We start from the raw sequence: 25559 nt of genomic DNA on the forward strand, positions 1-25559 counted from the left end.
AAAGAAAATACTTAGCAAAACATTTAATTTAAAAATGTACAAGATTCTACACAGAAAACTATCAAAAATTACCAAGATAATCTAAAGAAGGACTAATTAGAGGGACATATCATATTAAGGGATGGAAGACTCAATAATGTATAGATGTTACTTCTTCCCAAATTAATATATAGATTGAATGCAATCACAAGCAAAATTCTAGGTAGAATTTTTGTTGAAAATAGACAAGCAATTTTTAAATTGTTTGGAAAAGTAAAGGACAAGAATAATCAAATAATGGTCTTGAAGGAGAAAAAAAAGTGGGGACTTCTCTTGGCAGTCCAGTGGTTAAGACTCCATGCTTCCACTGCAAGGGTCACGGGTTAGATCCCTGGTCAGGGAATTAAGATCCCAAATGCCACGAGGCCAAAAAAAAAAAAAAAAGTGCTGGAGAACCTACACTTCTGGTTATCAAGACTTACTACAGCGCTACAATAAAACAGATTACAGAAACCTGAATCAGATTATAGGGCACTTGATTAGTGATAAAGGCCATAGTGCAGAGTAATGTGGGAAAGAATAGTCTTTCCATTATTAGTGATTAAGCAATAGGGCAGCCATATGAAAAAAATATATCTTGACCTCTATTTCATACTATATACAAAAATCAATTCCAAGTGCATTAAAGATTTAAATGTGAAAGATAAAACAAAATTTCCAGATCATAACATAGGAAGATATGTTAATAACTTTAAAGATTTTTAAATTATTTTTTAAATTTCATGGTTAGAGATTTTTTTAAATGAGTGTACAAACAACACTTTTCTTTTCTTTTTTTTTTTTTTTTTGCCACACTGTGTTGCTTGAGGGATATTAGTTCCCTGACCAGGGATTGAACCTGGGCCACAGCAGTGAAAGCACCAAGTCCTAACCACTGAACTGCTAGGGAATTCCCGAAACAACACTAATCCTAAACTTCAAAATTAGGTTACATTAAAATGAAGAATTTCTTTCATCAAAGGACAGCATTAAATGAAATAGTATAGTGGGGGAGTGGCCAATGGTGGAATAGGAAGACCCTGAGCTCACCTCCCCGCAAGGGCATACCACAGTTACACCTATTTACAGAGTAGCTATTGATGAGGAAGACCTGAAGACTGGCAGAAGAGATCTTATACAACTAAAGATATAAAGAAGGAACCACGATAAGACTGGTAGGAGGGGTGGAGACAGAGTATAGTCAAAACACATACCCCTGAGTGGGCAACCCACAAACGAGAGGATAATTACAATGCAGAGGTTCTCCCCAAGAAGTGAGGGTTCTGAGCCCCACATTGGGCTTTCCCTGGTCCTGCACCAGGAAGACTAGCCCACAGAACATTTGGCTTTGAAAGCACTTAATTTTGGGAGGGCTGTGGGAAATAGAGACTCCACTCTTAAAGGGTGCACACAGGGCTTCCCTGGTGGCGCAGTGGTTAAGAATCCACCTGCCAATGCAGGGACACGGGTTCGAGCCCTGGTCTGGGAAGACCCCACATGCCGCGGAGCAACTAAGCCTGTGCGCCACAACTACTGAGTCTGCGCTCTAGAGTCCACGAGCCACAACTACTGAGCCTGCGTGCCACAACGACTGAGGCCCACGCTCCTAGAGCCCGTGCTCCACAACAAGAGAAGCCACTATAGTGAGTAGCCCCCACTTGCCGCAGCTAGAGAAAGCTTGAGCAGAGCAACAAAGACCCAATGTAGCCAAAAAAAAAAAAAAAAAGGGGGTGCACACAAAAATCTCACACTCTGAGACTCAGGGCAGAAGCAGCAATTTGAAAAGATCCTGAATCAGACCCACATGTTGATCCTGAAGAGCAACCTGGAGAGGCAGGAGGCAACTAGAGCTCACCCTAGGGACATAAACACTGGCAGCAGCCATTTTTAGGATCTCATTCTGTTACAAAGACACTGGTACTGGCAAGCACCAGTTTGGAATCCTCTCTCTAGTTTCTTAGTGCTGGGGCTGGCACTGACCCCCCACCCACCAGCCTGTTGGCACCAGCATCAGCAGGCCTAAAGCCAAGCAGCTGGCTGGGCAGGAACACAGCCCCACCCACCAGCAGGCCTGCTTCCTTAGGACCCCCCTGACCCTGCAGCAGTCTCAGGACCCAGTCCTGTCCAACAGAGAGCCCAGGACCCAGCCCTGCCCGCCAGTGCACCAGAACTAGCCCTGGGACACTCAGGGCCCTGCAGCCAGCCTTTGGGAACTGGCCCCACCAAGCAGCAGGCTGAGACCAACCCTGGGACCCCCAGGGCCCTGCAGGCAGAAATCCCAGGACCTGGCTTTACCCAATAGTGGGCTGGCACTAGCTCCAAGACGCCTTGGGCCTCTCAGCTAGTTGCCCCAGTATCTGGCCCCACTTACCAGTGAGCTGACACCAGCTTTGGGACACCCTGGACCCTGCAGCTAGCTGTAAGAGAAACTAGCCTCACCCACCTGCAAGCTGATGCTAGATCTAGGGACCTCAGCCCCTCAACCATCCATGCTGAGACCTGGCCCCGATTACCAGCAGCTGACAGTCTCTGTATAAGGCAGAGCCTGACAACCAAACAAACCAGGGGCCAGTCACACCTACCATACCACCCACAGTAGTCTGCCCCCTACAACAGAAGGGTCCATGCAGCCCACACAGGGGGACCCCTAGAGCATATACCTCTGGTGACCAGAGGGGAGTATGCTGCTGGGAAGCACAGATGTTTTCTACAAAAGGTCACTTCGTCAAGGTCAGGAAACATAACCAATCTACCAAACACATAGAAATAAAAACAGTGAATTAGGCAAAATGAGGTGACAGAGGAGTATGTTCCAAACAAGGAACAAGATAAAATCCCAGAATAACTAAGTGAAATGAAGATAAGCAATCTACCTGATAAAGAGTTCAAGATAATGGTCACAAAGATGCTCAAAGAACCAAAGAACTCAGGAGAAGAATGGATGAATAAAGTGAGAAGTTAGAAGTTTTTAACAAAGCGTTAGAAAATATAAAGAAGAACCAAACAGAGCTGAAGAATACAATAATTGAAATAAGAAATACAGTAGAAGGAAAAAAAAAAAAGAAATACAGTAGAAGGAATCAACAGTAGATTAGATGATACAGAGGAATGGATCAACAAGCTGTAAGATAGACTAGTGGAAATCACTGAAGCTGAAGAGAAAAAAGAAAAAAAATATTTTTATGAGGACAATTTAAGAGACCCCAGAGACAACATCAAACATACCAACATTTGCATTAAAGGGGTCCCAGAAGGAAAAGAGAGAGAGAAAGGTGTGGAGAGCATATTTGAAGACATGATAACTGAAAACTTCCCTAACCTGGGAAAGGAAACAGATATTCAGGTCCAGGAAGCACAGAGAGTCCTAAACAGGATCAACCCAAGGAGGACCATACTAGGACATTATGTCCAAAAAATTGGACATATATATTATTATATATATTACATAATATATATACATGGCAAAAATTAAAGATAAAGAGAGAATATTAAAAGCAGCAAGGGAAAAGCAACAAGTTATGTACAAGGGAACTCCCATAAGGCTATGAGCTGACTTTTCACCCAAAACTCTGTAGGCCAGAAGGGAGTGGCATGATATAAAGGAATGAAATGGAAAAATCTATGACCAGAAATACTCTACCCATCAAGGCTTTCATTCAAATTTGAAGGAGAGATCAAAAGTTTTACAGATAAGCAAAAGCTAAAAGAGTTCAGCACCATGAAGCAAGCTTTACAAGAAATGTTAAAGGGAATTCTCTAGTCAAAAAAGAAAAGCCCACAACTAGAAATATGAAAATTATGAAAAGAAAATTCTCATTGGTAAAGGCAAATATACAATAAAGGTAGTAAACCAACAATGTACAAGGTTAATAGGTTAAAAGATAAAGGTAGTAAAATCATCTATATCCACAAGAAGTAGGTAAGGGATACATTAAAATAAAAGGATGTAGAACATGATGTCACAAACAAACATGGGGACGGGAGTAAAATTGCAGGGTTGTTAAAATGCATTAAACTTAAGAGATCAGCAACTAAAAATAATCATGTATGTATATGTACATAGGTCGGTATATATATACTTCTTGGTAACCACAAAACAAAAATCTATACTAGATACACAAAAAAAGAGAAATGAATCTAAACATAACACTAAAGATAGTCATCCAATCACAAGGGAAGAGAGCAAAAGAAGAAGAAAGGAACAACAAAGAACTACAAAACAACCCCAAAATAATTAACAAAATGGCAATAAGCACATACCTATCAATATTTTAAATGAAAAGGACTAAATGCTCCAATCAAATACAGAGTGGCTGAATGGATACAAACACAAGATCCATTATATATGCTGCCTATAAGAGACTCACTGTAGATCTAAAGACACACACACAGACTGAAAGTGAGAGTATGGAAAGAGGCATTCCATGCAAATGGAAATAAAAAGAAAGCTGGAGTAGCAATACTTAGGTCAGACAAAAGAGCCTTTAAAACAAAGAGTGTAACAAGAGACAAAGAAAGACATTACAAAACAATAAAGAGATCAATCCAAGAAGATATAATAATTGTAAGTATATATGCACCCATCATAAGAGCATCTAAATACAATATAATTAATATATAATTAATAATATAATTAACCCTGCTGTATGTTAGAATGAAAGTTGTTAAGAGAAAAATCCTGAGTTCTCGTCACAAAGAAAACATGTTTTTTTTTCTATTTTTTTCATTTTGTATCTATATGAGATAATGGATGTTCACTAAACTTACTGTAGTCATCATTTCATAATGTATGGAAGTCAAATCATTATGCTGTACACCTTAAACTTATACAGTGCTTTATATCATTTTTATCTTAATAAAACTGGAAGAAAACAATACTATAGTATCTGTGATTTTGCTTCAAAATAATTAAGTGGTGATGGTAGTGGGGCTGGGGAGAAATGAGGAAATATAGCTGAAATAAGATCGGTCTTAAATCAAAAAATCTTTTTTGAAGCTGGGGTTTCACTGCGTAATTCTCTCCACTTTTATTTATATTTGTAATTTTCATAATAAAAGTTCAAAAAGGAGAGACGCTATTAACAAACCAGAGTGAAGGAAGATATTTGCAACACATAGAACCAGAAAAGGGGCCTATATTCAAATGTACAAAGAATACCTACATATCAATAGGAAGAAGACGGTCAACTCAACAGAAAAATGAGCAAAAAAAGAAAAAATGTACAAAAAAGAATACCCAAATGGTTAATAAGTATATGAAAAAGGTGTTGGTCTAATCAGTAATCGAGGAATTAGAAATTAAAGCCACAGTTCAATACTTCACACCCAATGATACAAGTAAGTCATCATTTGTTCAAATACATATACAAACCAGAATGAGAGGCTCTCAAGCTCTGCACCAATACCATAATAATGTTAGCCTAGAATAGATTAAAAAGACTGACAATACCAAGTATTCCTGAGGATATGGTGCAACTACAACCCTCATACACAGTTGGTGGGAGGGAATATTGGCATAACTAGTTTGGAAAACGGTTTGGTGATATCTACTAAATTTGAATATATGCCTAATCCTATGACCCAGGAATTCCATTTCTAGGTATATATTCACAAAAGTGTGTGTATGTGTGTGTGTATTTCCAAAGGACAAAAATTTTGATAGTAACATAGTAACATTATTCATAATAGCCCCAAATTGAAAATGACTGAAATGTCCACCAATTATAGAATGAACAAATTACAGTTTATTTATACAATATAATACCACACAACAAAGAAAAATAGTGAACTATTGCTACATACATGATGTATTCATATCAAGAACACAATATTGATCAAAGAAGCCACCCACACACAAAACACATACTGTGTGATTTAATTTAAATAGCATTCGAAAACAAGCAAAACTAATCTATGGTGACTGAAGTAAGGATAGAAGCTACATTTGGGGAGAAGGGAGGGATACTGATTGTCAGGGGACATGATGGAGCTTTTAGGTTAGGGCAATATTCTATTTCCAGACCTGGGTAGTGATTACACAAGTGTGTACACTTCGTGATATGAACTATTGAACTATACCCTGGAATTTGTGTGTTTTTTGCATGTAAACTGTACTTCAATAAAAGATGTCTATTAAAATAAAAGAATGATTAGGACTAGGAGAGGGAGTTCTGATAAAAGAAAAGTCATTTTAGTGTAGTATAATTATGGATGAAGTTTTTAAAATCTTTAATTTGGTTGTTACCATAAACAAAATTTGGGGGCTTCCCTGGTGGTGCAGTGGTTGAGAATCCGCCTGCCAATGCAGGGGACGCGGGTTCGAGCCCTGGTCTGGGAAGATCCCACATGCCGCGGAGCAACTGGGCCCGTGAGCCACAGCTACTGAGCCTGCGCATCTGGAGTCTGTACTCCGCAACAAGAGAGGCCACGATAGTGAGAGGCCCGCGCACGGTGATGAAGAGTGGCCCCCACTTGCTGCAACTAGAGAGAGCCCTCGCAAAGAAACGAAGACCCAACACAGCCAAAAATAAATAAATAAATTTATAAAAAAATAAAAAAATAAAAATAAACAAAATTTGGGTGGAAGGACAAAGTAATTTAGTATTTGTTCAAATGCATATATAAACTAGAGATGGAGGCCCTTGAGCTCTTTATGAGGACCATAACAAATTCAATAAGAAAAAGATTTAAAGCTGGTATTATCATACCCCAAAGAGAGTCTCGCTCAAAGAGCTGTGAACTTCTAATTTTGAACAATAAAATTTCTAGGCACATGGTCCAAAAAATTGTTGCACTATATATCTAAGTAATTGAATGAGGTAATGAACTATAATGTGATTAAATGTTGGGAGAAAACTACCAATAATAACTTTGGTTTTGAAAGAATTACCCTTTCTAACAGTATTTAACCACTATCGGTCAACAACTTATTAAAGACATTCTGAGTTCCCACAATAAAGCCATTTCATCTGTGTTTAAAAGATTATTTATCCCTCTGTTCTCTACAGTAGGATGCATTTCACATCTGGTTAGCAGAATAATAAAATTTTTGAGATGTGAAGTTTTCTGCTCCTTTGATGGGAAGATTTTGGGTGGGGGAGGGGTTCGACTTTGCTCCTAACTTTTGGAAATATTTTTTTTAATAAATTTGTTTATTTTATTTATTTATTTTTGGCTGCGTTGGTCTTCGTTGCTGCGTGTGGGGTTTCTCAGGTTGTGGCGAGCAGGGGCTACTCTTCATTGCGGTGCGTGGGCTTCTCATTGCAGTGGCTTCTCTTGTTGTGGAGCATGGGCTCTAAGCACACAGGCTTCAGTAGTTGTGGCACATGGGCTCAGTAGTTGTGGCTCGCGGGCTCTAGAGCGCAGGCTTTGTAGTTGTGGCGCACAGGCTTAGTTGCTCCGCAGCATGTGGGATCTTCTCGGACCAGGGCTCAAGCCCGTGTCCCCTGCATTGGCAGGAGAATTCTCAACCACTGCGCCACCAGGGAAGCCCCGGAAATATTTCTTTTTAAAATTGTCTTTATAATAAGAAAATTCTAGTTTAAATCTTATGTATCATGTGTCCTTTTTATTTTTTCTCTCTCCCTTTTAAAACTAGTATCACAATGTAAAGATGGTTTAAATTGGGTATGGGGGGCTAAATGGGAAGGATGGGCTTTACCTCATATAAGAGGAATCCTGTCTTCACCTGAACCTGGCCACAATGATATATTATCTTGTTATGCTTGGACTTGTACCAAGGACCCAAGCAGGATCTATAAACCTAACACCAAGAATCATGGGTAGTTAGCGTAACTTTGAAGAGGGATATTGTAATTCTCTTCTAGTATCATATTAATTTTCACATTTCACATCCTCACCATCCCTCTCTTAACAGGACTAATTAAAAATTCCCATTTGATAACCTCAAAACCTTGGAAGTTTGGGAAAGCTCTTCCTTTTCCCTCTTCTCTACAATGATCTTTACACACAGAAAAGAAAACAACACTAGACAGGGAGCCACAAAGTGCAGGCTCCCGTTTTGACTTTGCTGTAACTTATTCTCTTTGATCCTGTTTCCTCAACTCTACACAATTAATATTCTTTGCTTCAGAGTTATTACATTTTGAAAAGTATAAAACAGAATGTAAATATAGACTAACCTCATTATATAATTAGTTGTAACTGTTATCTTTAAGTTGCATGCTAAATATAAAAGATAAAGCTTATCTCAAATAAATGGAATTATATTAAAAAAAAAGATAAAGCTTATAGTATAGTGGTGTTTAGGCTTGGGAAGAATATAGGGAAACGAGGTCAAAAAGACTAAGGAATGGAAAAATAAACACATTGGTAATTATAAAAGGATAAAAAAGGGCCAAGTGGCAATCTGAAAAGGTCAATACAACATTTTAAATTATTTTTCTAAGTATATGACATAGTCTCAGTCTTGATGTAGTGGGCATCTGGTGGGTTTTTTTCTGCCTTGCAACCTGCCCCCTTCTAGCAACAGCAACGTGTTTCCTTGGAGAACTGCTTTTCCTAAACTCCATGGTTTTCTGGTGGGCTGCTTAATCACATTACTCTATTCCCCTCGCTAGGGATGGGTATGCTCAGGAATTTGCAGTGACCCAAGCCAGGGAAATCAGCATCCTTCCTTGAAATTGAGTATACAGATCCTGATGGGGAAAGCTCTTTTTTCTGAAATTCTAAGTGGAATTAAAAAAAATTTTTTGGAGGTCTTTTGTATGTACAATAAACCACTACATTCCTTCATCCTACCTTTCTTTCAGCATAGAGGCACTGGTGATTGGGCACTAAGATCATCTTTTGAGGGATCTGAACCCATTTCTCCCACACCTTCATGTTTTTCTTCTAAACACCACAATTGTTTACCAAATAATGGAGCTTCCAGCAGCTAAGAACATGTATTAAGGTCTCCGGAATTTTTTGAAAAAAACAGGGCAACTTGAAGTAAAGAAAATCTCACACACTCTCACTTAAAAAAAACCCAAAACACCCAAGTCTATTTAGTTAACAGTGGCATCTCCAGGTAAATACTTAATTTGTTATCATCAAAGATCTAATTAGTGTTTAAGTTTCCCAAATTGTCTTAAAAATTTTGTTTTAACCATTAGTTTGAATCAGGATTCAGACAATGGAGCAAAATTTTTTATCATCAAGCACACTGGTTACATTATTATCTCGCTTCAAAATAGATATCTCCTTGTCACACTCTCATGATGAGCAATACAATTCAGAAATCAATTCAAACTCTCTTTATGTGCTTTACAAATACCAAATGAGGTTCCGGTAATGAAACAGTGGGGTAGGTAAGCATAAGTAAGAGCTTGTAGTTAACCCTTGGACATTAGAACCTCAAAGGGAGCAGTGACAAAGAAACATTTCTGTTGATTCGCAGCCTTTGGGGTCTCCTTACCCAACTATTGACCTGGTGGAAAACAAAAGGAGACCCACTGGTTTGCCAATACCTAATAAAATACTGAAAATTTATCAGGCAAATGTATTAATATATGCATTTAAATATAGTTATTAAAATATCTGTAGCTTTATTTACAGCTAACATCGTATCTTTGTCCTGTATGCCCTCATTTGTTCTCAAGAACAATCAAGGACTGAGAGAGAATAGCATCCCCTCTAGGTATAAATGAATAAATTTATTTTGCTTCCACTCACACGTGAAAGGATTAAAACATTGTTACCCACAGCTCCATAGCTTTCCCAAAGAGTAGATGCCAGGGGGCGAGGAGTTAGAGACTCTGAGTCATGCATGATCTCCACCTATCTCATCAAATAAACTACCAATATAAGTGATCCTTGTATTTGCTAACCAAGCTCACTATTTGACAAGTCCCCTAATCTGCTCCCCTCCCCCAAACCATTATCCTTAAGGTCCTCCTAGAGTTAACACTGACCCCCCAACCATAGTAACCTAACATTTACTTATTTCATTATTTCACATCCTCACCATCCCTCTCTTAACGAAATTACTGGGTCCAAAACTAGGTATTCTCTACCCCCGCCTTCCGCCCCCAGTGTATTTATTATTCTCACTTAACTGTTAAGAGCTTGAATAGTTAAAAAAAAAAAAAAAGAAAAAAATTGCCCCAGGAGCATCGCCGACGCACACCCACTTTGCCTGGGGACGCCAAAGGTTTAAAAAACGCCGCCTCGGGTCACCCACTTTTACGGCACCCTCCCTTCGCGTCTTTGCTTGTCGTTATCAGCACTGGTTAATGCCCAGGTTCTGATCTCGGACTAAACCTCATGATCTTCTGGCTCAGGTTCTGTGAACTGAGTCATTCTGGCACGGAGAATATTCCGTGACTCAGCAGGCCCGAGAAGGAGGATGTCAGATCCAGATAATTTCGAGTCTTTTAAAGGCAAGCTGGGGAACATAAACAACACAGTGGAAGAATTTCGCAGTGGGTCTGCGTACCCAAGGGAAAAATGTCATTCCATTCCCAGCCTTTTCACTTCCTTCCTTGCGCCTGTTAAACGACTGGTTATACTTTACTTCAGAGGCAGGAAATCGCTTCAGAAAACTCATTATGATGCTGCGACCAGGCCCTATATTCTCCGGGGACCATGTCAGCCCCCTGACACCCCGGGACCGCTCCTCGGAAAGAGCTGGAGCCGGCCCCGAGCGGCAGGGGGCATTCCCGGGGCGGACGGCTGGGGCGGAGAGCCTGCGGGCAGCCCCCACCATCGGGTCCCTTTGGTCCCTGGCCCGGGGTGCGGCCGGCTGGACACAAGGACTGACACCTGGCGGGGCGGGGATCCGCGCTCTTGCGGCCCAGACCGGCGTGGGGCCCAAAGGCCGACTCCGAGCGACCTCACCCCTCCGGTCGCCCCTTTAAGGCCCCCTCCGTTACCCCCTCCCCTAATCCCGAGTCTTCCGGGGACTCGGCGCCAGGGGACCCGGGCGCCCACCTCCCGGCTGGGAGCTGCCTCTCCGCTGCCTTCCTTTCCCTCCCGGCATGCACCGCCCCGCCGCCCCTCCCTCCCTCTCTCTCTCTCTCCCCTCCCAACTCCTCCCGCTCCCCGCCCACCCCTCGCGCCCCTCAGGGCCCCTCCCCCGCCGATCGCGCGCCGCGGGCTCGAGCGCGAGATGTCACCGCCCCCGCCGCCGCCGCCACCGCCGCCGCCACCGCCGAGAGTTGCCGGGGCGGACGCGCAGTCCACTGCGCGTGGAGAGCGGGGGAGCGGCTACGGGGGCCGCGGGAGCTACTGAGAAGACGCCGGGGTTGGGCTTTCTCCTCGGCCAGACCCCACCCCACCCTGCCGATCCCACCCCCTGCTCCTTCCTCTCCGGGGGCGCGCGCTCGGGTACGCGCTCGGAAGTCAGGGGTCGGTGGCGAGTGCCGGCTGTGTCCCGGGTGGGAGAGGGAGGCGCGGAGGCGGCGCGCGGGGCAGTGGTTAGCGAGCCGCGCAGTTCTCGCCAGGGGCGCCCTCCGGACCGCCTCTCCGCCGCGAGCCGCCGCCACCGCCCGTCCGGAGAGTCCGGCCACTGGGCCCCGAGGCTCAGCCCGCGGAGCGGCCTCCGAGGGACGCCGCTGCGCGAGAGGAACGCGCCCGCGCTCTTGCCTTTGCCGTGGCCCAGCGCGCGGGCGGCGGGATGAGGGGCAGCAAACCGGCTGCGCCGGCGCTGCGGCCGCGGGGCGGCCTCTGGCGGGTGTTGGCTGTGCTGGCGGCCGCTGCGGCCGGCTGCGCCCGGGCAGCCATGGACGAGTGCACGGACGAGGGCGGGCGGTCGCAGCGCTGCATGCCCGAATTCGTCAACGCCGCCTTCAACGTGACCGTGGTGGCCACCAACACGTGCGGGACTCCGCCCGAGGAGTACTGTGTGCAGACCGGGGTGACCGGGGTCACCAAGTCCTGTCACCTGTGCGACGCCGGGCAGCCCCACCTGCAGCACGGGGCAGCCTTCCTGACGGACTACAACAACCAGGCCGACACCACCTGGTGGCAGAGCCAGACCATGCTGGCCGGGGTGCAGTACCCCAACTCCATCAACCTCACGCTGCATCTGGGTAAGCGGTGACAGCCCCGTCCCCTACTACTGCTCACCCCCTCGCCCAGCCTGCGGGGCCCAAACAGCCGTGTGGTGGCTCTCTGCTCCCCAGCATGGGCCACACAGAAATTCCCTTCTCCATCTAGCACTTAACATCCCGCGAGCCAAGATGCTTCCCGCCTGCATCTCTGTTTGCTTTCCTAGTCTATCAATAACTTAGCCGGATTTTCGCCCCCTTGATTATTCGCCATTTCGGCTGTTTTGGTCCCTGTTTCCTGAAGCGTTCATCAGAAACCCCCCTCCTCGCTTGTCCACCTTCAGCACTTTTACCTTGTTTGAAAGTCTTTCTCTCCAGGGTTGAGGGTGATTGCTGTTTGCTCTGCTGAATAAGCTAGAGAGGAAAGGGTCTAAGTTAAGGGGATTTGAGGGGAGCAAATGACTTTACTACCGCTGTTGCATATGTGTAATTAAAATAGTTCACTTTTAAAGTTATTGTTCTTTAAAGTTGTTCAGCTTTAATTAAGGGCCACAGAGCGATTTCACTGATAATCCTGGTACAGACAAAACAAAAGGAAGTATCTGCACTCACTGTAATTGTTGGGTACAGATTTGTCCCTGAGTAAAAAGGCTCTCCTCACTGTCTTTCCTTTTGCTTTGATTCAAAGCAAGTGTAGAAGCATGTGTAAGTGACCTTTTAGAAATCAGGAAAGGGATGTATAGAAAACTTCATTGCTGGGTGGTGGACGAGGATGGACATGTTTATCCCCAAGTATTAAAAATCATGTTTGATCTGGGTCAGTTTTTCTTCATCGTTGAAATATACGAACAAGCAGAATGATTCGTTATTGTGTTTAACACAGTAACATGCGTGAGAAACTGGCATTGACGGGTAGAGCTTCAGTCCCGTTGCAGACCAGTAGCTGGTAGTAATGAACTTCCAGAGCGAACAGCGTGCCAAGCCATTCTTCTATCAAAGCCGTATAATTCTATAAGGCTAGTAACATTATTTGGGGAATCTTTGAAAGGAACGTTTGGTAGACACATGGTTCTTTTGGTCGTGGTTTTGTATTTTTCTTTCCACTGCTCTCTGATACATTAAATTTTATGAAAGCGTCAAGATTCTAAAGAAAGTACTTCGAAAAGTGGAGTTAAATTACTGTGTGTGGAGCAAGTTTTAGAAAAACAGTATTTAGCACCTTTGTAGTAAATACCATTTTATTTGTAGGCAAGTCATTAGGAAGATGAAACTTTTCAAAAATAAGTTCATAAACTGGAACTCTAAGGCACCTGTTTTTCAGAGATGGAAGAAATAAACTGAGTTCAGTTTTTCAAAGGTATTGGAAACATGGAACTAAGCAGTATCTTGGAACAGGTGCCTTTCTAAAGATTCTGCAAGAGACCTAGGGCCTCCTAAGACTTTGTGGGGATGCTCTTTAGCACTTTTCTCCTAAGTGTTGTATTTTTAAACTTGGCCAAGATTAGTTTTGAAATCTGTATCCAATTATTAAAAAAAATTTTTTTGTGTTTTGAAAGGTTCTGTGTTGAATTTTGAATGCCCACAGCGTCTTATTTTATCTATTTTGAAATATTAAAAATTTCAAAGCAAAAGCACAGCCTTGATGTCTCAAATGCCTGAGATTCAACTGAAAATTTCTGAATAAGAATCTCTTATTTAGGTAAAGATAGGGCTGTCAATCTGGACCTTCTGAATTTTCTGCTGTGAGCACTATGTAGCAAAAGGTTATTTCAGGTGATGGTAGAGGAAGGTAGATTACTCAGTGATTACTTCTCTATTACAAAGATAATGTGTTAGGTAAGATAGTATCCGTCAAGTTAGGTTGCTACTACTGGGAGGCCGATATATGAGCTCTGGGTCTTAGTGATTAAAAAGCTCGAAGGACTTTTTACTCTGAAAATGTTATATATGCTTGAACTTGTTTTGCTGAAAAATTCTTCAGTTTTGGGTAACATTCTTGCTAAATGAAGTTCATAAAACTATAGATTTAAAACTTCTAAGTAAATAAAAGTTATTTAAAATAGTTTTCATACAAATACTGTAAGAACATTTACTTGAAGATTTTTAGATAGACAATTTCTAAAAACTTGACTAGAAGTTATTGTACTTGATGTTGCATCAGAAATGCTGTCCTGGAGGAAACTGTGTGTGGAGAAGATGGGGAAGGGGAGGGAGATTTGTGTGTAGTTGCTTTGATGTCTCAGTCTCTCTCTCTCCCCTGTCTTTCTTCATGACAAGGATATATGTATTCATGAATGTTATGATCTATAACTTAATGACAGATAGGCAGGGCTTTATGTATTATTGTGTGTTTTGATATTCAGCATATTCACTCCCTAACTCCAGTTACTCCATGGGCTCTAGCTAACTAATTATTTCCCATGAATTCAAGGACCATGACTGTTTGTGCATCTATTAAATCTCCCATCCAGTTCAAATTTCACATACCCTTAAACAAGTGATGCATATTGTGCTTTGCCCTTTCAGAGCATGTGAAACTCGAAGGGAGTAGTGTGAAAGAACTAGGTCTAGCCACCACTTTTGTAGCCTACCTTTTGATGTTGAACTTTAAGCACAGTAAACTTTAAAATAAGCAAAGTCAGATCGCAGTTAAGTAGTCACAAGAAATATACATATTTTGCCAGTGATCCTAAGACTTTTTTTATTGTAAAAGTAAAACATGACATAGTGAATTAAAACAGTATAACGACTAGTGAGTCTCTTCATCTCCATTTGCTAAGTTGCCCCAGAGACTGTCGCTCACAATTTTTTACGTAACCTTCCAGAAACATTTCATGCATACACATGTATGTATAAAATTACACGATCATTTTAACTGGTACCTTTTTTGGGGGTTGAGGCATATTTTAACACATGGCAAGTACAAATTAGGTGATTGTACCATTATCATCACTTGTACAAAAGCCAGGAAAATCAGCATTGTTTCTGTAAGCAGCCATGTCTTAAGCACCATATACAGTTATCCAGGGTACAGGGTGCAATGTATCTTTAGATATAATGAGTTAAAGTCGCTGTGGGCATCAGAACTGCATTTTCTGCCTATTGTGGAGAGAAATCTCAGCAAGGCATCCTTTTCTAAAAAGAAGTCTTTCTTATTTTGCCTTCCACTTCTGGATCTTCTCTCCTAACTTCTATATGAATTATTCAACTGCTTTTTAAAAGTTTGGCTTTTGTGTTTTATAATAAGTTATAATAAGTTTTGTCCTTATCAGCGGAGTAGTTGATAGTAAGATTGTATCTGAGGATTTGCCTTTTATTAAACAACCCCTTTAATTAACTTGATAGTCACTGTAGATGAAAACTTGGCAGACTGGGTCTTGATCTTGGAGGAAGGTAGGTTACCCTCTTCCTAAAAACAATTAGATTAAGGAAGAGAGTGCTTATAAAACCAGCTCAATGAAAGTTTATGGAACTCCTGAAATTTACACCAAGACCAGATTGGTGTCCAGGCTCCTTATAAGCTTTAGGAACAAACTGATTAAATGACGCTTTTAAGCTGTATCTAAATATTGTTTTTGTGTGTCTAAATCACAATAATTGCTATATAAGGGTATTACATTTTATTCTGTTTGGTCCTCTTAGTGTGTATTTAACATGAAACAAACAGCAAATTTTTTTCCCCGGGAATATCTTTGTGAGGTAGGTTCTGACTCTGTTAGAACTCTGGTGACTTCACTGTGGTATTTGTGCACCCTGAGGGGACACTATTTTAGTTTGTCTTACAAAGGCCTGATTTACATTTTGCAGGTTTCAACTTGAGGAGTTAAGGAGCTCTTCTTTAGTGGCCAGCAGTTGGTGAACACAGTTTTATAAAGTTGCTGTTGGCTGTTTTCCTGTTCTACAATTCACTGCTTTTTCCTTAAATAACTTTTTCATGTTTCTAAAGCATTCAGAAAAACAATTTACACATTAGGAGAACACTTGGAACTCTGAGCTCCCCTCCCCCCATTATTTTGTCATTGGCCACATTTGTGGGAGGGATAAAGTTTGACTATTTCAATTCTAAATCCTTTTAGGAAGTTGGACATGCCTTTTGCTATGCACTCCTTTCCCTGTGCATACATTCTCACGTTACTCCCAAATATTCTGCAAACATATTTTAAATACCTACTAAATATGTGGTGCAGTACCTGATAGAAAGGTGTAGAAGATTGAAGGTCCGTTCTTCAGAAGCTTATACTCTGTTAGATGGAATTTTCATACCCAGATGTAATGCCATTACAATAATAAATCAGAAGTTCCTTTATAATATTTTACAGTTTATAAAGCCTCCAGTTTATCACTGATTAGATTTTCATAACTCAGTGAGGGAAGGCAAAGATGAGGGTCCTGAGGTTGTGATTTGCCAAAAATTATGGTGGAGGTAGGTTTTTGACTCAGTCTAACATACTAGCTCCTGCAGTTCTTCGTTTCTCTAACAAATCTCTCAGAAGAATGACTAGTTTATTCCAGGGCAACTTTAAAATATCAATACAAGTTCATGTACATACTGATTCAGAGATACTAGACTCCCTTGGTTTTCCTCCTATTCCCTCTGTTCCTTTTCACTTAATGTTTCTCGATTCCTTTTTTTTTTTTTTTCATGCTACTCACTCTTCCTGAATGAAGTCCTCTAAATCTCAAGGCTTCCATTACTATTTGCAAATCAATAAATTCTAAATTTGTATCTTCAGGACAGCTCTTTCTCCATGTGGGACATGGTCAGTTTGGTATGTCCAGAGGCCATGTCCAAAACTAAATTCATTCCTTATTGTCTTATCCAGTTCAAAGCTGTATCTTAATGAACAGCACTACTGTTTATTCCTGAGGCTCTCAACCAATCTTTTGCCAAGAACCATGCTTGATAGGCTTTCATCAGTAAAGATTACTCTGTTTGGCCAGCAGATAGGATCCACTGCTGGGTCTCTGGGCAGCTGTAACTCCACCACTTTCTTTCCCACCCATCCTTACTACAATCTGCCCAAGACTCCACTTTCACTTCCTGTATCCAGCCACATGTCTCTTGGATCCTTATCTTTATATCTGCTTTACTGTAACCCCCCATGGAATTTCACCTTGATTACTGCAACAACTTGCTGACGAATTGGTGATCTTTCTGCCTCCAGTTTTGCCCTTTCTATTCAGGCAGCCATCGCTTTGGACTGAGCAATGGTTCTAAAATGCAGATCTGATGATATCGTTTCCCAGCTAAAAATTCTGCAGTGATTCCTCAAGCCTTTAGGATAAAGTCCAGATGCCTTGGCATGGTGTATAAGGTACTTTAGGATCCGGACCTTTATAACCTCTAGGATTATTTTTTGTCATTTCATGTGCTTGAAGGGCTGTTTCTTTGGTTTGGAACACTTCTTCCAGGTGTCATCACCTTTAGGAATCCTTCCCCAGTTTCTTTCTCTCCCTGGCCTGGATTAGGTGTCCCACTCACACCACCCTGTAGGTATCTACCACAGCACTTATCACATGGTATTGTCTTGTTTCTTTACTCGTCTGTCTCCACTTCTAGACCATGAGGTCTTTGAAGGCAGGGTCGGGGACTTAGTCATCTTTTTAGTTTAGTTGAATATAACTAACATTAGTTAATTGCTTGCTATGCCTCAGCACCATACAGATTCCTGGCTGTATAATGATTCATTGGACATTGCCCTGACCTCATGGAACTTGTGGCTTAGATGTGGAGACCTAGGTCTCTAGCCTGGGCGTAGGCAAATTATAGCCCACAGACTAAATCCAGCCCTGGGCTGCCACTTATTTTTGTATGGGCGATGAGCTAAGAATGGTTTTTACATGTTTAATTGGTTGAAAAATCAAAAGAAGAAAAATATTTTATGACACGTGAAAATTATATGAAATTCAAATTTTAGTATCCATAAAGTTCTATTGAAACACGGTCAAGTTCATTTATTAACATATTGTCTCTGGCTGATTTTGCACTACAGAGGCAGAGAAGAGTAATTGTAACAATAAGTCCTGGCCCACAAAGCCTGAAATGTTTACTCTCTGACCCTCTACAGCACAAGTTTGGTGACATCTGCTCTAGACCGATACATTCAATGTTATATAATAAGTTTTTAGGTAAAAGGTGCACACACAGAAAGCATTCACTTAACCGTTTGGAGGGAGGCTGGAGGGTTTGTATCTCCACTGCTTAACAACGTGTCTGGCATAGTGTTCAGTAAATATATGAAGAGTGAGTAAATAAATGAATGCCGGAATTATAAGAGGTCCCAAAACACTGCACATTAATTTATATTCTTCTCAGTAACACTTCTGAACTTGAGTTTATTTTTATCAGTGCCATCTCTCCATTTTCTTGAGATTTATGCCACTGTGAATGTGGTACCTGGTTGTTTTATTTCTGTAGCTTTATAAAAAAGTACTAAGTTGGGTATGGAACTGATATGGAATTGGAAGATCTGTGACTGTCCTTTTTTGGTGTAAAAATTAGACTTTTATATGATTTGAAGTCAGCTGGATAAATTTTATGAGTAAACTACTTGCTCAGGTTTGAATCTCGCATGTGAATATGTTTCTGAAATTTTAATGTTAATGTTGTGTTTTTTCTTTAGAAATGGACATAACTTTTATCTTAAAATATATATTCACATGTTTATTGTTGAAATAGACTCTAAAAGGGTATTATTAAGCACTTGTGGAGAAGGGTTGCAGTGAAATATCTTATTTGCTTATTGTGTGTGGCATCATTTTTAGTTTATTTAATTCATTATGGGTACACTCAGAAGACAGGCATACTGAGGTATGCCTTCTCTGCAGGATAGTGAAGAACCACATTAAAGTGGTTAGACAGATGAATAATAACCACTTATTTGTCTAGAGTTAACAGGCAGCAGAACCAACAGATGCTTCTTTCCTTGTTGCTTGTTTCCAGTGTACTTAATTGACAGCTCTACTGCTGGTCTGAGTTTTAGGGAAAAGTTTAGAGCAGAACTGTTTGTTTATTTTTACTGCCCAAAATTCCAGAGAGGATTTTTTAAAATAAGGGATTAATCTGTCCCTTATCTTAAATTGTCACAGGATAAAATTTCAAGATGACTGTGTGCCGGTTCTATTACTTTGCCTGTTTCTTGCCCTAAGATTTGTAAGAGGACCTTGCTTAGATTTGCAGGCATCTCCTTTCCTGTAAAATGATAAAGTTAGATGTTTGCTCATTTGGGCCTAAAACGGACAGCTTGCTAAATGCGGTTAGCAGAAAACTCATTTACAGAAATGTCACTGAGGTTTTAGAGTATCGTGCCAGACTGTGGTGACACTAATTAAGTACATCTGCTTTTCTTTCCATGGGCTCTTCCAGGAGGCCAGCCTAAAATAACTGGGTCCAGTCAGCCCGGTGCCCTATGCAGCTACGTATTCATGAAATAAAACAAAGCAGACTTATCTCTTTCTTAGACAATGGCGCGCTCAGATCTTTCGTGGCAAGGCTGGGGGATGAATTCGGGAATTTACATGATTTCTTTTAAAACTTTAGGAGTTTTAGTCCCTCAGCTCCCTTCTTTTACTCTTTGTTTCCGACTGCATGGCTGCTTCCTATTATATTGCAGTCAACATTGGATTTTTGCTGTATCGTCTTTTTTTTGTGTTTTTTGGTTATTTTATCTTCTTTTTGTTTTGAAAGTTTTTGGAGATACGGATTCAGAATCAACCTCCTTCACATTTTTTTTTTTTTTTAGTTTCTTGAAATAAAAAGTACAAGTGGTCTTGTATAGAGTTAGGGACTCAATGAATTTTGTTCATGATGATAAATCACATTGTATGTGAAGGTTTCTGCTAACCAGAGCGATTGCCCAAGGCAGTGACTACAGAGATGCCTGTCAGTGTTTTCAGAGACACAGCTAGTAATCAGTCTTTTTTTTTTCTCCTTTATAGTTCCCACTTTACGTTCTGTATCTTGACCTGCATGGAGGTTACAAAGGTGTATACATATGTACAGATTCAGAGCTGTACATTTAATATTTGTGTACTTTGTTGTATCTAAATTATTCTTCAGATTAAAAAAAAAGAATTAAAAGTTTCAACCTATTAAAATACAAAAAATAAATAGGTGATTTTGTTAGTTTAGGGTACAGTTTTGGTTTAAAATAGGAGAGCACAGAATCTAAGACATAATCATCTAAGTTCTATTACTCGTACGGTCTTTCTACCCTACCAGCAGTTGCTGGCATCAGTAGGCATTAAGAAATGTTTTTTGAGTGAAGGGACACAAGCCAACCAGCTGATTTTCATTGAGGTATCAGCTGATTTTACTTGAAGTACCTACAGAGTGCGTTCAGAAAAGCATTCAGGTGAGCTTCATGGTAAGTCTCAGGAAGTGGAGTGTGGGCAGGTGTGCAGGAAGAGCAAGTTCTCTTTGCTTTTCTCACGACTACCTTTAACCAGGTGATGGATTTGGTTGGTGCTTGGTGGTTTGAAGTGATAAATGGTAAGTTTGTGTTTTGGGGGGCAGGTTTAGAGAGTTCTCTAAGAATGTCCCTGTGGCATGTGCTTTTGTTACAATGTCTGGTTTTTATAAAATTTGTTACTTAAATTCTACAGTGAAAACGAAATGTTCCACATATTACATAAAATGTATAATGTGAAGACCCCATCCTTTGACATGTTCTAGGTAGTGGCTTCTTCTCATTGAGCCGTTTAGATATAATATGTTTGGGACTTCCCTGGTGGCACAGTGGTTAAGAATCCGCCTGCCAATGCAGGGGACATGGGTTTGATTCCTGGTCTGGGAAGATCCCACGTACCACGGAGCAACTAAGCCTGTGCACCACAACGGCTGAAGCCCGCGCACCTAGAGCCTGTGCTCTGCAACAAGAGAAGCCACCACAATGAGAAGCCCGTGCACCACAACAAAGACCCAATGCAGCCAAAAATAAATAAATAAATAAATTTATTTAAAAGAAAAGAAATAATAAGTCTGAAGCTTGAACTGTGTTGTGTGGCTTTCTTAGAGAAGTGTATGAAATTTTGTGAAGTATTTCCAACTAAGTGAAAAGACTTACCCACTCAAAATGAGGTGAGCCTATTTGATTGTGATTTTAATTAGTTAGTGGGCAAAGTTCTTTTGTAAATAAAATTCTTATTTTGCTGAGAAAATTCTTCTCTTATGGGCATTGTAATATGGAATGTGTAGGTAGTATTGTCGAAACACTTTCTTTATCCTCAGGTGATTTGTAATGTGTTTTGAGGGGATAAGACAAAAACATTCATGTACAGAAAATCAGTGGGAGAATATAAGCACAGTAAACATAATTCAGTTGAAACTTTTTAAAGTGCTGAGGGAATACCTGCAAAGCACTTTGAAGAGTGTCGATGGCAGTCAACCAGGAAGAGCTTCTTGGGTCTTGAAGAAGAGTGGTAGACAGGAATGGAGGACTTTCCAGGAAGGGTGATTTGTTTGAATAAAGGTCTAAGAGTAACCAGATAATGGTGAAGGCATTGTTTGCTTTTCATGGAGTAGTAGAGACTTGGAGGATGGTTTCTGAGGAGATGCGGATCATGAAAACTGGGTAACAAAAGAAAGTAAATTTCCTTTCGTTGAGCACCCCTTGGTTGCCTCTTTGAATCCTTAAAACAATCTTGAGAACTACTGTTACCCCTACGGATAGTAATATGACTGGTGACTGCTCTGAGGTAGAACAGGTTGAATTTAGGTTGGAATTCAGACCTGCTGTGGATAGATTATGCCCTTGCCACTCTGCCATGTTAGAGCAAGCCTGGTAAGTGACGGAGAACTGTAGAGGACCTTTAATTAGGAAGTGAAATGAAAGTATACCAAACCAAAGGACTGAGTCTGGTTTCTCTGACAGATCTCTGCTTGAGCTCTGGATTTGGAGTGCTTCTTTTCAAAAGATCTTTGCACTTATTTGTGAAAAACAGAGGATTGTTAGCAATGGGAAAATACTTATACTTTGGGTACTTATACTAGTTTTATATTTAGCTGTTAACGCTTCTAGGAATTTCTAAGGAATTTATTGAATTTCAGAATGAGATTCTGTGTTTTGTCAGTGTCTAACGATAGGAAAAGTGTACCACATACCCTGTTTCCTGAAGGGTGGTCTGGGGAACGCCACCTTATCTCCTTTCTGCCTTATCCATGACTCCTTTCTGGTTGTTGAGAATGGCTGAGTTAGTTCAGTTGCTTACTTTATCTGACATCCTTAAAGATAAGGCTGTCAGGGCCATCTCCAGGTTCTACTTCGTTTCCTCTGCTTCAAGTAAATTCTAACTCTTACTTGGTGGCCTTTTTGTTGTTCAGGTTTGCTAACTGAAAGGTCTAACCACCTTTTATTGATTGATAAATAACTACTGTGGTCCCAGGAGATTTCTTTGTCACTGTTTCATCTTTCAGGCTGGGAAGTGACTTCCTTCACTTTGATTTCTGTATATGTTAGTTTGTAAATCTACAACTCTGTCTATCTATCTTATCTGTGTATCTATCATTCACTCTTTATCTCCTTAGTTTCCCTAGAGCATTCCTGAGCTAAGGTTCAAGCAGGGGACTCCTAGATATCTTAAAATTAAAAAAAAAATTTTTTTTTTTTTTTGCTTCCTCTCTGAAGAAGGGGGTTACATTTCCCACTTAGATTTTGTAGTTTGGGTTTCTCCCCCACTGCATACTACTTCCACTTCTACAACTCAAGATTAAGTATTATTGAATCACAGTCCTGCTTTCTTTACAGACCTGCTTTGTCCACATTGCATTTCTGTGATACATGTGGTTACATCATCACATCCTAGTGACTGATGATATTTAAATTCACATGCTCAATTTTATTTCTTATGGGAAGAATGACACCCATTGCTACATTTGAGGCCGAGTATTGGGCTTAAAATGCCCCCACCCCTTTTGCCAGTTGGTAAAATACAGAAGCATAAGTATTTTCTAAGGGCTTTTCCATCAACTTTCTTCAAAGAGAATAAAAGGATCTTAAGTATTTCCAAGAGAAGAGCTTCACAGGTTTTGAAAAGGGGGTCATGACAGCTTGATGAAAATGAGTTGAACAGCTTTTATTGAGCTTTCTGTTCATTGGCAGGGACTGGGAAATGATGTTTTCCTGCTCTGGCAGCACAAATCCTGATTAGAAACAGGAATGGTCTGCACAGATGTTCTCAAAATCTGAGATCATCTTATTATCAGAAACTATTAAGAAATAAGTTATAGTAGCTTGGCAATGTAAAATGATTAGATCTAGAAATGGGTTTTGTTTTCTGACCCTATCCTGTACAACATTTAGACCTTTAGTTTTCTGGAATGTTGGCATGTCTGGACTTTTGAATATGTGGTTAACTAGAATAATTTTGGAGTTGGAAGGAAACTTAGGAAAGTTTAAGCTGTAAAAAATATGTTTTAAGGATGGGTCCTGGTTTAATTTACTTAATCTCTTACCAAAGAAGTTAGGGTATAGTTGCCTTGGTTTAGCAGTTTATCTGTTTTTCAGTGTTGCTGTTCCTCCCATAGTGGTTCCTTCTCCTATGGACCTTATTCTGATAAGACTGGTGACTTTGTCCAGTTGTTTTGGTGTCACTAAGTTTTTTATTTTTTTTAATGAAAAAAATTTTTTTTCATTTAAAAAAATTTTTAAATAAATTTATTTATTTTTAGCTGCGTTGGGTTTTCGTTGCTGCGCGCAGGCTTTCTCTAGTTGCGGTGAGCGGGGGCTACTCTTCGTTGCAGTGTGCGGGCTTCTCTTGTTGTGAAGCACGGGCTCTAGGCGCGCAGGATTCAGTGGTTGTGTCATGAGGGCTCAGTAGTTGTGGCTCGCGGGCTCTAGAGTGCAGGCTCAGTAGTTGTGGCTCACGGGCTTAGTTGCTCTGCAGCGTGTGGGATCTTCGCAGGCCAGGGCTCGAACCCGTGTCCCCTGCATTGGCAGGCGGATTCTTAAACACTGTGCCACCAGGGAAGTGCTAAGTTTTTAGATTATTACTATTATTTAAATGCCAGATCGTGATCTGGTAGAGATGAGCATCCTGAAATTTTCATTGAAGTTGTGTTCTTTTTGGAGGTGGGGAGAAACATGAGGCTAAAGGTGAATATTGTGTGGGGAGAGACAGTTGGAAACCAAAGAGCAATTGTCTACTTTAATTGCTTTGGTCATGTGGTTACCCCTTCATGGTAAAGGGGTCATGTTCTGTGGGGTTGAGCGTCTAGGATTAACTTTCAGAGTGTCTCTATGCATAGTTGTGAATTTATAGTGAGTATTTTAGATAAGTTCATGGGATAGAAAGTCTATCGAATACCAAATTCTTACAACTCTATTACAGATTATGAAAGTTTGTGAGACCATCTGTAATGCAGCTGTAATAAAATTTGTTTACTTTATCAGGATTGCTTTAGGGGCTCAAGCTGGGTTTTTTTACTACTGTTTTCAGCATTTTTGCTGCTTGGCAAGAAATAAGTTAGCATCAACTCCTGGTGCAGTTGGAATCATTCAGCTTTGCGGCCATTCTGATAAAGCTTTGGTTTTATACTTATGCCCACTTTAAAGTTCTTACATCCTGGCACAAGGCGTGGATGGTAAATCTAGGGTATCAGAAATAGACTGATTCTGGAAATTAACATACTTTCCAGATGTTTGGAGAATGTAGGCTTGTTTTCTTTGCTGCTTTTTGTGTGTTCTTCTGTGTGTATCTATATCTGTGCTTCCCTGTGTTTTTATAGGAAAACCTTTTGGGGAAGGGGGAATCTGCTTTTTGGACTGGGAAATAAAATAAGTATTAAATTTTTTTGGTGAAACCTTTGAGTTGGTAGTGCCATTGCTGTGAGAGAAAGGAGAGGCAGCTTTGTTCCCATAAGGGAGACTGTTAGGAAGGCTGGTGTTGGGGTGAGACTCCGTGGAAGTAACTAAAAAGACTTCTTCACATCTCCAGTGATTTTCAATTATGAAATGGGCCACGAATGCTCTGACTCAGCAGCCTTTTAACCATGCCTGACTAAATAGACCTTGTTTTTGAAATTCACAGCAGTGTCAAGATCCCTGCTGTCTTTTTGTCCATCCTGCTAACACACAGCTGTTTCTGTTCATAGATCATTTTGTGTTCAACTGCCTGGTTACTTCCTCAGGTCCCTTTTATGGTGAATAATGGGCACATGGGAGTTTGAACACCCAAGTGTGTGGTTATTCAAACAGGAAGTCTCGAGGAAGCACAGTAACCTTGTCAGAGGGACAAAAGGTGGAACGGGAAAGGGCATTGATGATTTTAGGCTTAAAACATCTGCAGGGAAACATCTGACAGTTTCTGAGATATGGACATTCTGCAGCTTACAAAAGGGATGGTTTATTTGGAACTTGTTTCATTTTTTTTTTTCAAACATTTGGAGTCTTAAGCCCTAATCCATGACACAGAAATGGAGGTGAAAAAAGAAGCAGTGTGGCATCATTGGCATTAAAAACAGGAAGGAAGCTCTGTGAGTCTTGGAAAGAAGGTGTGACAGGGCTTCCCTGGTGGCGCAGTGGTTGAGAATCTGCCTGCCGATGCAGGGGACAT

The 25559-nt window shown here is 40.9% G+C and overlaps 1 protein-coding gene across 1 annotated transcript in view; it reads left to right on the plus strand.

Moving 5' to 3' along the window:
• Positions 1-11135: 11135 nt before the first annotated feature.
• The window catches only part of LAMC1 (laminin subunit gamma 1), a 126165-nt gene continuing 111741 nt past the window's right edge, over positions 11136-25559 (plus strand). Inside the window, exon 1 of the mRNA XM_057543444.1 lies at positions 11136-12050. Within this exon, the coding sequence (XP_057399427.1) occupies positions 11636-12050 (415 nt within the window). The 5' untranslated portion in view covers positions 11136-11635. The remainder of the gene's footprint in view (positions 12051-25559) is intronic.

This window comes from Balaenoptera acutorostrata, chromosome 1, assembly GCF_949987535.1.
Source record: "Balaenoptera acutorostrata chromosome 1, mBalAcu1.1, whole genome shotgun sequence".
Lineage (NCBI taxonomy): Eukaryota > Metazoa > Chordata > Mammalia > Artiodactyla > Balaenopteridae > Balaenoptera > Balaenoptera acutorostrata.